This window comes from Triplophysa rosa, linkage group LG7, assembly GCF_024868665.1.
Source record: "Triplophysa rosa linkage group LG7, Trosa_1v2, whole genome shotgun sequence".
Lineage (NCBI taxonomy): Eukaryota > Metazoa > Chordata > Actinopteri > Cypriniformes > Nemacheilidae > Triplophysa > Triplophysa rosa.
The window spans coordinates 8,034,778-8,049,258 of NC_079896.1; the positions used below are offsets into that span (position 1 = coordinate 8,034,778).

Sequence of the window (14,481 nt, forward strand, 5' to 3'; positions counted from 1 at the left end):
TTTTACTAAATATGGATATGACGACAACCTTATTGCCTCAATATGACCTCGGGTTAGAGAATTATTTTGTAGAAAGTAAATATGCTTTATTTTTGTTTTTCATGTTTTGTAATGCGTTTCCAACACAAAAATATCGAATTTGGACTAATATGGAATCCCGCGTCTCTGCATTATAGTAACTTGTATGATGACAATGTCTTAACAAAAAATCAGACGACAGATAGAAACCCACACATTTCTTGATGCTTGTTAGTTGTTTATTTTAAAAAGAAGAAAAGTCCACGTGGGCAGTACATGATAATATTTGAGCAGACACACTGGCCTGGCAACTAAATATTAGTTACATCTGGATCATTTCATTGAAAAAAGCAACAACAAGTATTAATAAGACATTAATGTGTCAGCACATATACACTGATATGGTATCTGAACAACATATACAAATACATATCTCATAGAAACACATCAAATGATAAAGTGTGTATAAAAATGTGAAAAGCAGGTCATAGTCTAACGAAACAGACATCACCACTGCAGTGAAAATAAGCAAGCCATAGATAAGATATATAAACCAGAGGAAAAATAATTCAAAATGATGAGGTTTTGGACAAATGGCAAAGTTGGTTAATGGTAATGGTTGAGCCCCATCTGCTTGGAATTGGGGAATGTGTCCCAAAGTGTACATATTCACTTTAATCAAATATTGTGTATTATAGGCTATAATTTATGGAATTTGAACCATGCTACATCACAAAAAATGGCAAGTAAAATGTTACCTTATAGTTTGAGCTTGTTTAGTCATGGGATTCAACGTGTGCATTGCAACAATATTAACAAAATGCAAAAACAAGAGTTTGCAATAGAAACAATATTGCAACAGAATTGTGGAGGAACTAGAAAGATGTTTTCACTCCACGAAAACAATGCTTTGATCAGTGTATCACAATTCAAGGTCTTGGATCTTAGTGATTGCTTACCGAATTGCTAAAAGTTATTTTGAATTTGAAGAACAATGTGCAATTGATTTGTGAACAAACTTAAACAAAGAAAATGCTAATAATAAAGAAAAATATTTAACAAATTTCCTTTTTTTTCAGCTCGGGGAAAACAACTATTTTAATTCAATTCAATTCTTGCAGCAGTACAACTCCAGTGCATATTGTATACGTGATAGTAACCCCGCGCTAAATATCTCAAAGAGTAAAGTGCTAGACACAGCATATTCCCTGATATGGCATGTGCCTTCAAGTAGCTCATAAAATAATAAAATGTAGCTTTGAAAGATGCAATAAACACCGCACAATAAATATGTAACAGGCAAAGCATATGCACTGATATGGCTATTGCCCTCAGCAATCTAACAGGAGAAATAATACAGACGGTGAAAAAATTACCTTGCTTACTACTTGCTTATTGCATTATGCAACATTTCTTCAGGCCCTTTTATAAAATCTTCCATAATCATATGTACCGTGTATTACAATCAGAAGAGAAAATATGGACAGATAAAGTGCATTGCTGGTTCTCAAATATTAATTAACGTATCATATAAAGCTTGATTTTTAATTGAATCACTGAAATATTAATATTGGTATGGTACTGTATGAAGGCCGGAAGAGGTGAAGATGCCATGGGCACCTATTTTGGCTGGCAGACCGGCTACAAAGTCAATAGAGACACCAGGGAGCTCACAATGGTCATCAGCAATATTGAGGATAAGGAAAACACTGGAGAAGAAACAAATGCACACAAAGTGGAGAGTTAGACCATAAAAGTTTAAACTGTATTCAGAACGTTCCGAATTGAAAGTACCTGTTGAGGAAGCTGAACACTCCATGGCTACCACTGCATCCATGTAGCTTTTGCCAAGCCACTCCTCATACGTCTTCCTCTCTCCCACACCAATCAGAGTAATAGTTGAGTCTTTGAAAATGAGATCTGACCCCTCATATGCTTTAGACTCAAACATCTTAAAACCTAAGGCAGAACTCACTCCAAAAAATGCCTGAAAGATGCGAATGAAAAGAGACATTTTCAGTATCCATCATCATTTCACACTGAAAATGCACAAAAGACGTTTGGAATTCTGTGTGTTACCTGGGCTTTGTCCAAAAGGCCAAAGATAACATGATGGTTGGTATCAGGCCGCACCATAACAGCATGGGAGGGGACACGGGCCATGTTGCACCTGCTATACTGAGTGACTTCAGCACGAGAATCGTGAGAACAGAGCAGCTGAAATTCACGGGAAGTCAGGTGTACCGCCCAAGGTTCTGTATTGTTTCCTAGAAATAACAACAAATGGATACAGGAGAACCAAAGACAAAGTCATTGTTAGCTTGTATGATACAGTATAATAAATATAATATAATTAATATAATATAATATAATAAAGATTTAAATGTCTTAAAGTAACACAGAACTAATGTTTGTTACCATCTGTGTTCTGGAATACAGTGGAATGTTTGATAAAAGCCACATCACCATGACCTTCAGCAAGGCACCTGGAAATATAAATGACGTCTGCGCTTAAATATTTACTCAAGCAAAGAATTTGTAAAAGGTAAATTTGCACGAATCTCTCATTTACCTAAAGGCTCCATTGTAACCATCATACAGGTCTTTGCCTTTTTCACACTTATTTTGACCACTGGAGTCTCCAATGCACTGCTCACACAAGTTTTTGGGAATACCAGGTTGATTAGCTCCAGGTATACAGGATGACTGGAAAAACTCGCCAGCAGCTAAGAAAAAATGTAGCACAGAAGTGTAATATATGCCATTTATCTCAATATGCAACAGTTGCTAAAACACTTTTATACTAACTTTTATTAATAACATTAAACTGGAACATTAAACACTCATGATACAATACTACTACCACTACTACTATACTACTAATAATAATAATCAATATCAATAATAATCAGTTCAATAATCATTTTTCACCACTCCACACCGACTGCTACTATCAAGAGTTTCCTACTAAAGGGATTGAAACATCTAGTTCTATTAGCTTTACGTATTAATTATTTATTATCGCTCATTATATTCAAATTAAATATTGTAAAATTAAAACATCATCATGATACAGGTTAGATTCATAATATGTAGTAAAATCCAAGAGTCTAAAACCAGTGAAAATGCTTCTATTTTACAATCTTATTTAAATAAACACAATGAATTTCATTAACAGATCACGGAAAATACCTTAAAAAAGTTTGAAGTTTTGGATTACATAAACCTACCTTGATCTATTTCACATTTTTGTGGTCTGATGATGCCCTTTTCTATGAGCAAACCCATGGGAATGTTCCAGCCTGCGGTCCTGCCGTAACCCGTGTGACATGAGCGCTTGCCCTTGAGGTCACTGAATCTCTGGATGTTACTGTTACTCTTCCTCAGCACAGCAACAGCATAATAAATGCTGCCATCAGTGTCTCCTAGAACACAGAAAGAATCACAATGAAAATCACCAAAATTAATAACGGTTATACGGTAAACATTACTGGACACTACTCAGGCTAGTTACCCAAATAGTTGTACCTACTTTATATAAAGCAATGTAAAGAAGGTAAAAGCATATAAAGTACAATATTAATGATGGATCTGACCTGTGTAGCTCTCCCCAACAGCAGGTATCAGACCAAAACTCTTGCCAGCTGTGTAAATGTAGCCTCCATCGAGTGTAATGGCATCGGCTTCCTTGTTCTACAGAAAACAGAGCATTCAGATTAATATTGGGTATGTGAATCTCATAGATTACAAAAACAAACAAAAACCTATTATCATGACATTGCAAATCTGTCACACAATATAGTACATTTATGAAGAATATACTTTTCCATAAGTAAAAGAAAAGAACAAAATAATCATTTGGGGTCAACTTGTCCTGTAAAAGTCTGTGTTCTTGATGTACATACTTGAATTTTCTTCATACAGTCCTCCACAGATGTGCCATAGACACACTTAATCTTGGGAATCAAATTTTTGCTGTTGAAAGCCACGGCCATGTCTGCACATTTTTGCTGCTCTCCGTAAGACAGAACACACCAGCGAAGATCTGAGGGAACATCTGCGCACACCCACACATTTGAGATGTTCACATTACATACAATACAGAAAGATGATAAATGTTTTTGATGTTCAATATAAACATCTATACCTGATTTGGAACAGTCTACGGCTCTGAGTATGTCATAGTATCTTCGGCCTATCCACTCAATATAGTTTTCATTTCCCGCTTCGATGAATGTTGTTGAAGCATCACTGAATAACAGATCTGTTCCACCAAAGGATGTTGAGGAGAAAATGGAGAACTCAGACTTTTGCTAAAACGACACATGCACACACATTAATACATGCTTTAATCAAACGGAAACTTTAACGTATATATGTAAAGCAAATGAAAGTTTATATTTAAAGGGGTCATATGGAGCGAATATGTGTTTTCTGTGGCTTTGGTGCGTTATAAGTTGCCCATGCATGTATTAGACACATAAAATTGCAAAAGTGTCGGAAGAAAAGATGCATTCTATCTAAAAACGAATTCTCACCCAGACCTGCCTGAAACGCCTCGTTTAACCACACCCCCACAAATCCACGTCAGTTCGTGGTATGATTTGACTAAGACCGCCCAAATGTATACGCAAGTAAGGTGGGTGTTCCTGTCAGTTCAATTGCTTTGGACCTGATGTTCCAAATATGGTAAGAGGCATTACATTTCGGTCACACGCTTGCAGTATTCGACCAATCACTACGCACTGGTTACGCACTGGCCAATCATAGCACACCTCGCTTTTCAGAACGTTGAGCTTTGTAAAAAATCTGTGCGTTTCAGAGAGGCGGGGCAAAGAGGAGATACAAACATGCACGGCATGTGGAAAATGCAGCGTTTTTTAAGCTAAAATCGTGTATACACATTGCATAACATCTAAAACAAACGATAATATTCGTTTTAGTCGTGTCGTATGACTCCTTTAAAATTGAAAAAAAATCTCCAGTTTTATAAAAGAAACATACCAGGCCCTCTCTCAACATGTTGTAAACCACCGAACTGCTGATGTCATTGTGTACCACAATACCCCTTGATGGAACTCTGGCCAGATGACATTTTTCATAATCTCTGACTGGACTACGAGTACCATCCTGACACAGCAGCTGAAAGTCATCTGAAGGAAGTGCTTGAGCCCATGGCTCCCCCTGACCTGAGACGCAAGTTAAAATATTCATACAAAAACATTCTCCACATTTCCTAAAAATACGAAATGTATGAGTTTAAATGTACCATCAGTGTTCTCGCCTACAGTAGTGTGCTTCACAAAAGCAACATCCCCTGCATCATCAACCAAGCACCTGCAAACCAAAAAACAACACGCTCCAAATATTTCATACAATCAATGCAAACATATAGTATTGTGCAGCTTTAGCGTAGCTTTCATCATAAGTAAAACCCAGTGTTTCATTAATATGATACCTGAATGCTCCATTATATGAGAAATATCTCTCATTGTTGTCTTCTTCACACTTAAACTTTCCTGCCCCATCTCCCACACACAGCTCACACAGAGACGCCGGGTCGGATTGAGCTCCCGGGACACAGCTGGCGTTGAAGTAGTCAGCAACCCCTAAAACCCACAGAAACAACAATATACTTTTTCATTTGATAATAGCAAAATCAGTTTTGACGTTTTAGATAAGCTACACCATCAGCACAGCCCACATGTACCTTGAGAAAGGTCACATCCCATTGCAGACATCTTTCCACTGTCAATCAAATAGCCCACAGGGACGTTCCAGCCAACCGTGCGATTCTTGCCTGTGTGACAAGACTTCTTCCCTTTAAGATTGTTGATGTTGATGGCTGTATTGGTTCTTTTTACCACAGCGACTCCATAGTAGGTTATTCCTCTCCCTGTGGCCATTAAAAGAAGAAAAATGTGAATGTCTTCAACAAGAATTAAGGACAGTACACAATGTCAGTATGTTTATTATAAAGGACTTTTATCATAGTAGGTCCATAACAGTAAATGGCATCAGATACGCCAACAAGTGCAGATAGAGACGTTAACTGTTAATAATCAACCTATGATTTTGACGTTTCATCATCTGGTCTTCACCAGACTCCACAGGTACAATTGACATAATCTAGTATCTTAAATCACAATGACATGGAATAATGCCATGAAAAGAATAACATACCATCCACTCCAGACTCTCCAGCTGCAATTTTGAAGCTGGCAAGCTTGCCAATGTCATATATGTCTTTAACACTGGCTGAAAATGCATCAACGTCCTTTTTCTGTCAAAATGATCACAAATGCAACTTAATTCTTTTACACTAAAAAAGACTTAGTTGTACTTGTAAGCAATATTTCTACATATTTATAGGGGATGAAATGAGAAATCACTTGGATTTAGTAGATTTGTAGTCGAAATAAATATCACGTGAAAGGAGTTCCGGTAAGTACTTACGGTGAGTTTCTGAGCGCATTCGGCTTTTGATGAGGCGACGACACAGCGCAGTGATGGTCTAATTGCCGCTCTGGTGAAGGCCTCGGCCATGGCTTTGCATTTAGTTTCCTCCGCGGGCGAAATAGTGCACCATCTTACCGTATTCTGTCCGGACACTGCAAAAGGTGATTTATTTTGTTAACTTGAATAGGGGCATATATAATAACAATGTACAGATAAAACAAAACAGCCATTCAATGCAAAGCAAATTTGCACCAATTATCTGTGGTAGGCAATATGAGACCAGTTTTTTTTGTCCCATGTTGTTCCAATTGCTTCCATTGTTTACCTCATTTGTAAGTCGCTTTGAATAAAATCGTCTGCTAAATGACTAAATGCATCATGCGTACCTGAAAGGGCTTTTATTTACTACAAGACCTAGAAACCGAAGTTTATTATTGAAGTAACCATTTCCATGTATGCGTATATGATAGGCTAAAGCTAAAGCCAGAATGACGTATCATTATTTTTAACATCTCATGAAATATCTCTTTGTTTTGTAAAAGTTTATTTTTATATTCAACTCGTTAGGAGAATATGTCTATGCTAAATATGAACTATACAAGTATCTTACCATAATGCGTAACAGCGAGTAGAACGCCTAAAAAAGCCCAAGTGTCCATCTCTTAAGTCCCGCGCGCGCAGATGTGTGGCAGTTCAAAACTTCCAGCTTTATATTGAAGAGCGTGTTTCAAAGTCCAAAATACAGCTCAGCTCTTCGACACGGACCCTCTACAGCACCATTGTCATAAAGATTTTGAAATATCTCGAAGCACAGTCGGTTTTAAGATTTATAGACTGTGTAATGTGACTAGGCGTGAGGTTTTGCCTAGGCTTAAAATGACACGTCCGAGAGACGCGGGCAGAGGTCCAAGGTGCACACAGAGGGGTCTTTCATTCTTGGAAAGTCCACCTCCTCCATTAAATAATGGAAAAAAAACAAGGTATGCACGCAGGAAAGACAGTGTCACATGAATACAGGTACACAAAAAAATGATTTCGCGATACTGTTCACTTTATTTATTTATAATTCATTTTGTTTTAACACCATATTAGGTTTATGTTCAAACACAATTGCATTGTGTTAAACGGACTTAAAACAGTTATGCTTTGGCTTAACTAAATGTTTACATTTTAAAATAACATGTTACAATCAAGTAGATCAAAATAACATTTGATGCTTGTTCAATTTCACACAACACAATCATTTGGAACCACTTTACTTAATTCATTTGAGTAGAGATACATAAATGACTTATAGCAGTATAGAAACTAGGATTTCCACTCCCCATCATGCTTTGCATGGGGCTGAATAGGGAGAGTGCAAGTTTTTTTATTTTATTTTATGTTTGTATTTAAAAGAGGTATGTTAATGTTTTTGGGGGGTTACCATTGTGGTAAAGTGTAGAGCATGTGCTTGGGTTGAGGACCTGGTGACCAGATTATGTTGCATTCATAAAAAAAGCAACTATAGGTACTTGGGGCATGCCATGAGTGTAACAAAACCAACTTACATTTACATTTAGTCATTTAGCAGACGCTTTTATTTAAAGCAACTTATACAAATGAGGTAAACAATAGAAGCCATTGAAACAGCATAAGGACAACAAAAAGCATAAGTGCAGTAAAAAGATGGTCTCATATATCACAGTATACAAAGCCGAGGATCCCCCCTAGAAACTTCTGGCTAACTCCTAACAATAAGGGCTATATTTAGCTTATTTAGTGTATGTTAAAAATAACAGCTATACCAGAAAATATTTTTTCATTTTTAATGTACTGTTTTTTATACACTCAAAAAAATGGAAGTTCATCATACATTACGTATTTGAGTAGAGATAACATATTTCTGTTCTGTCGAACCACTGTCCATAATTGAATTAAGTTAGTTTAAAGTACCATTTTTAAGTGTATAAAAAACAGTAAATTAAAAAAGCAACAGAAAATTATTTCAAAAGGGGCTGGCAATATTAAATGCTGTTCTTCAGGCTTGTTTTGGCTGTCAAGAGTTCAAAAATGCATGATATACAAATGAAGATAATAGAGATACAATTAAATGGTTATTGTTGTTATTGTTATTTAATCAATTCTAAAAATACTATGAGGTTCCATGATCTATGTAAAAAGGTACAATAAGTGATTTAGTGACTTTTGACATTAATTTAACTGAGAAATTTGACCATCACGTGAATTGTGATTCTGTTTTTCAGAAAACTAGATGTTCCACATCTTTCCAAAGACTTCCGAAGCGAAATTCACGCTATTGTTTTACAACAGGATGAAAACTTGTTGTAAGATCATCATGATGGGCTATAATACAGCACATTATGACAACCGGCAATATCCTCAGTTCACTGTTCTCTACTCCAGCTGTAATAAAGGTGTGTTGGTTAGTAAATTGCTGAAAGTTTGACTTGTTGCTTTGTGTCAATACAATTATTTATATACACTACCGGTTAAAAGTTAAGGATCACTTACTCATTCTTTATCTGTTGCACATCAAACTCATCAAAAACATGGAATAATACAATTGTAACTGTGGGAATTATGATTTGACTAAAAGCATCCAAAATAAATTAACTCAAATTTATATTTAAACATTTTCAAATTTCTAATCTTTGCCTAGAATTCGCTAAATTGTTTTTGGCATTTTATCACCTAATTTATGAGGACTCAGCCTGGAAGATTTTTTCCTGAGTTTTTTTTCTCCATTGGAGTGTTGGGTTCCTCGCCACGGTTTGCATACTGTTTTGCACTTTTTTCTTGCCTGGCCCGGGGGGCTGCTTTAGAATTAGAATTTTAAAGTTTTACTTACTTAATATTGCATATAGGAATTTATAGTCTGTTTAATATTTGACCTGTGTTTCTCTCCCCTTATCTTAAATGTGTGCTTTTCACTGTGCGTGTGTGTGCATTTGTGTGTGTGTCTATGAGTCTATGTGTGTGTTAGTACATGTGCATATTGTGTGCTTAGAGTGTTTTGTATGTGGCCAAGGTTATTTTAGTTTACTAAAATTAAAACTTTGAAAATGTTTCTGTTCATTGAAATCAAATCAAATATTGACCTAAAAATTATGGGAAAAATTTAAGGAAAAATTGAAATGTTGCCTCAAAGTTTAATGCACTAAAATTATAATAATAAACAAAAAATAAAATAAAAATAAAATAGAAATGAATTAATATTATATAGCAACATAAAAAATAAAAATAATAAAATTACAAAAGCATAACCAAAATTGCTAAAACTTGAACTAAAATTAACATAAAATCTAAAAATAAAAGCTAATTTAAAATATTAATAAAACTAGAATCAAAACTATAATAACTAGTCTGTCTTCTGTGTTTTCACCTTTTTCTTGTATTTACATGTATAACTTTAAATGTTTTGCTTGTAGTCAATATGTCTATGAAAATGTATATGTATTCAATATGTGAATGAAAATTGTAAAAAGCGCTATATAAATAAAGTTGGAGTTTCCATGCTGGATTTATTGGCTGCTTTGTTCACTATTTGACCCATGTAATCTATTAAAAATTTTTATATTTATTTTTTATATTAAAAATGTGGTTTTCTAATGAAAGAAATTGATATGTTAGCACAATTATATTTTTGTCTACAAAGGTTATTTCACACGTTTAAAAAACAATTTGAAAGATTTTTAAGATCACATTTTTAAGAAGCATTTGTATCAATGATCTTTTGACCAGCAGTGTAATACAGTTTTATATAATTATATATTTTTATTAAATATTTTAAGCAGCACTTTTTAACTATAAAAAGGTACATTCAGAAACACAGGTATGAGAAAAAAAAAACAGTTTATTAGCTGTTCTCCTCGTTGACAAATGGAATGAATCAAATGGGCAGATTATTTACATAATCCAGTCAAAAAATGTGTTAGAAAGCCATGGTGACAAGTTGCAATCTTTTAGAAAACAATCATCTCCAAGTAAAATAAGAAGGAAAGAGGGATGCTGTAAGTGCGCCCCCTGGTGGAGAATTAAAGGCTCGAGTTAGAGAGCAGCAAAGCAAAACTCTCTTCAGCTATCAGGTTCACAAACATGGAGGCGATAATCTAGCCTCTAACGTTTACAGTTCATGCTAACTCTGACATGTTCACAACCTCTGTTAAAACAGAAACAGAAGCCCTCTCTCGTGCTTCTCACTTATATTGAATGTGTTAAAGACTATTGCATGTAGAAATCATGCACGTCACATGAAAAAGTAAATATGACACATACATAAGAAAGAGAGAGAGGGCTGAGAACTACAAACTGCCAATTTGAGTTTTCAGATCGTTTGAATACCATCATTCAACTCAAGTGTCCTGTGACAGTGTATTTTGCATAAAACCCAACCAAAAGCAATAAACGAAATGGTGATTAAAGTAAAACAAAAAATATATATCCATTTATAGTTCTTTTAATATACATACACACACACACACATATGCATGTACGTTTGACATTATAAAGAAAATAAATCCCATAGGTGTAGTTTAATTAAAGCTCAATATAGACTTTATTATAACAAAATAGGCAGTATACTGAAGGTTAAATATACATTACAATTTTTACTCTTATTTGCATTGCTGTTTCTTTAAGTAAGAATGTGTCAACCCCTGGATTTGAAACGAAAAGATGTCAGCTGTTCCTTTTAAACCTTTACTAAAAACTACTCTCATATGCAGCTTGATTCAAATGTACAGAGATCTTTAAGACAAATAGACATTTAATATAAAAAAGAATTTTGTGCCAAATGTTTTTGTCCTCTTTGTGCACTTGTGAGATCTGCCGAGTAAAGCGAGTGGGCTCAATCTTACCAACCAAAAGTAAAATTAATATAGTGGATGTAATTCATGTAGCCCAAATCCATCTGACATAGGACATTTGTAAACTAAACATGCTCGTAATGCTGAAACGTGCAAAGTGTCGCCTATCGTGTTTTCAGAGTGTCAAGAAACCTAAAAGCGTTAACCTTTGATACAAACAAACCAAAACATATATGATGCATTACCATTGTTTATCCTTCCAGTAAATCACCTCCCTTAAACATTAAGGAATCTGTACCGTATATCTGTCCAGTAAAGTCGCAGGTCAGGCATATCTCCTCTCGCCGGAGGATGAATGCGGAGATCGGGGTGCGAGTTCTAGACAGCAGTCTCACAGAGAGGCATGAGACTCCACTCAAGCCCATCACCCCAAAAACACTTTCCAATGTTTGAGGATCAGAATGCCAATGCACAGAAAGAAAAAATACGGAAAAAAAAACATGTTTAAGGTTTATCATGTCTCCAGCCATCTCACAGTTTCTCTTTGGCTGGTACCCAAATGTACGGTCCAGACTGCTCCTCGATGATTTGTTTAACCTGGTTGTAGATCTCTTCCAATGTGTCTCCTTGTACAATGGCTGAAGGAAAAGAAAAGGACAGGGTTGTTTTAAGGGCAAGTGTCATCACATCTTCTTAAGAGAAGAGATTAAGGAAAGTTGTGATAAGCATATATTTAAATGGTTCATGTGATAAATGAGGGGAACGCTATCACTCACTGTAGGTACAGAAGGAAGTTTTGCTCAAATTTGTGAATGTTCAAGTAAAATACTGAAAATTCTGTCATCATTTACTCACCCTCAAGTTGTTCCAAATCTGTATAAAGTTCTTTGGTCTGATGAACACAGGGAAAGATATTTGGATGAATGCTTATGAATAGACAGATATTGCCCCCATTGACTACCATAGGAGGACAAAATACAATGGCAGTCAAGTGCCCCAGAGCTGTTTGCTGTCCTACATTCTTCAAATGTCTTCTTTTGTGTTCAGCAGAACAAGAAAATGATAAAGTAATTTTGCCTCAGTCAATGGGGGGCAAAATCTGTCTGTTATAAGCATTCCTCCAAATATCTTATAGAACAAAGAAATTTATACGGATTTGGAAAAACTCGAAGGGGAGTAAATGATGACAGAATTTTCATTTTTGGGTGAAGAATCCCTTTAAACTCACCGGTGAAGTGCTCTAGGAATTCCTGCTCCAGCTTCAAGGCTCTGTCATATGTCTTTCTGGCTTGTTCCTCCAGAAACCTCTTATTCATCTCTCTGAGGAGAACACAGAGAGCCTACACTTTAAAGCCAGTCATTTATTATTTAATTCATATAAAAAATGGACATGACATTTTTATTATAAATGATAAGCATAACCATGCTAAAAGCAGAAATGAACCATTTTGTGCATTTTTATACACGCAACAAAATTTGCTAACATGGTCTACCGGTTTAAAACATGTTATGAATTCAGAAAAAGACGTACAAAATATTCTCCATTGATTTTGGTTTCACAAACACAGCAACGGGGTAGAGCTGTGCTAACTGAAGCCGCTTGATGGCGTTTCCCGAGACATCCAGTATGCAGTGTTTCCCCTTAAAGAAGAATGAAAATACATTGTCACGTGAAAAAAAAATGATAATGCAAATCGAAAGGTCATAAGAAACGTGGTGTTTTATTACTGCCATAAGTTTTTTATTACTTCCTAACAAGGCTGAACTCGCTTACCTTTTCTGCCACCTCTCGTACCGACTGCACGCTCGTCCCGTAGAGATGGTTGTTATATTGACCGGCTTCGATGAACTTATGATCCTGAATGTCTTTTTCCATTTGCTCCCTTGATATAACGAAATGGTAGTCTCTGCCATCAACCTCATAGTCTCGCTTTGGTCTAGTCGTGTCTAGCGAAAGAACAATATTGACCTCAGGTGATGCCAATAATGAAACATTAAAAAGAATATTTTTAGGGGAACAGGGGTACTCACGGGGAACGCATGACCCAAACTTGTCAGGGAACTCTGAGATCAAATCATCATTGATTCTGTCTTTCATTGGTCCAAGAATGATGACTGGACGGGTGTAATTCACTGTAAACCACAACAATAACAATAAAATAAAAGTCTTGTGACTACAATTAAGTAATAAATGTAATTTACAACATTGTCGTTTTTAAAACATACTCACCTTCCTGTTGTGTGACAGTCTCGTAAGAAAGAACATATTCTTCCAGTCCACCTAGTGCAGATAAAAACACTGAAATGAGCTCAACATCCTCACATACTATATGGTTAAACAGGTTAAAAAGGTGAAGTGAGTCATTTCACAATGGTAAGCTTATAATAATGATTTAGAATTTGAGTCATCCGGTACAATGTCAGTTTGATGTCATTTGACTTCAACTTACGCGAAGATAAAAACGTAAAGTAACCTGCATTTTTACATTGTAAACTAAGATGGCGACACAGAGACAAACTGCAGCTTTTATATTAAAGGTATAGTTCACCCCAAAATGAAAATTCTGTCATCATTTACTCACACTCTTGTCATTTCAAACCTGTATGACTTTCTTCCGCAGAACACAAAAGAAGATATTTTGAAGAAAGTTGGTAACCGAACCACGACGGTACCCATTGACTTGCACTGGTTTTGTGTCCATACAATGGAAGTGAATGGGTGCCGGCGCTGTTTGAGCACACGGTGACAGAATTTTCATTTTTGGGGTGAACTATCACTTCAACTGATATTGAACTGATTTATGCACTCCACCGTTATAAGAATTTACCTGGACATGCATTCACAAATGAATTTGGCAAGCATCAATTAGAATTGATAATCAACATGGCATTTAAAATCTGTTGTGGGTGTTCGTTGTACAACTCTACAGTAAAATGGATGACTTGGTCACTGCAGGAAAAACATGATGTTGAGGAGAACAGCAGTCTGTAATAGTACAGTATAAGAGCTGTGTTCAGATGAGTTAGATTTGAGAGGCGAACAGCATTAGATAAAAGTTCAAGAGGTTTGTTCAGACCACTCAAAGTGAATGGCCACGGTTTATAAAAAATACCAAACACACAGGATTGTTTGAATGCCTGTGTAATATTGTTTGAAGGTAATATTCTAGGCCATAAGTGTTGTACCCTTGATCAC

The 14,481-nt window shown here is 35.8% G+C and overlaps 2 protein-coding genes across 24 annotated transcripts in view; both read right to left on the bottom strand.

The window, feature by feature from the left end:
* Positions 1-248: 248 nt before the first annotated feature.
* On the bottom strand, positions 249-7,359 carry meltf (melanotransferrin). The gene is made up of 16 exons (XM_057338005.1): positions 7,088-7,359; positions 6,475-6,629; positions 6,202-6,301; positions 5,729-5,914; positions 5,477-5,627; positions 5,288-5,355; positions 5,023-5,207; positions 4,166-4,331; positions 3,924-4,075; positions 3,615-3,711; positions 3,249-3,443; positions 2,591-2,744; positions 2,437-2,504; positions 2,098-2,285; positions 1,813-2,005; positions 249-1,727 (listed from the first exon to the last, which is right to left on the bottom strand). Exons 1-16 carry the CDS (start codon positions 7,134-7,136, stop codon positions 1,660-1,662), a joined length of 2,175 nt encoding a protein of 724 aa, XP_057193988.1. The 5' UTR covers positions 7,137-7,359; the 3' UTR covers positions 249-1,659.
* Positions 7,360-10,313: 2,954 nt separating this feature from the next.
* Positions 10,314-14,481, bottom strand: part of dlg1a (discs large MAGUK scaffold protein 1a) — a 110,081-nt gene continuing 105,913 nt past the window's right edge. For 14 of the 23 annotated variants that reach the window (XM_057338638.1, XM_057338633.1, XM_057338632.1 and 11 more), the window contains 5 exons: positions 13,516-13,566; positions 13,060-13,418; positions 12,817-12,926; positions 12,514-12,605; positions 10,314-11,923 (listed from right to left, as the gene is read on the bottom strand). In XM_057338638.1, coding sequence (XP_057194621.1) covers positions 11,817-11,923; positions 12,514-12,605; positions 12,817-12,926; positions 13,060-13,418; positions 13,516-13,566 — 719 coding nt within the window. In that variant the 3' untranslated portion in view covers positions 10,314-11,816. Of the gene's footprint in view, positions 11,924-12,513; positions 12,606-12,816; positions 12,927-13,059; positions 13,419-13,515; positions 13,567-14,481 lie in introns of those variants that run through there. The other 9 variants (XM_057338643.1, XM_057338642.1, XM_057338637.1 and 6 more) reach the window with 2 other exon arrangements.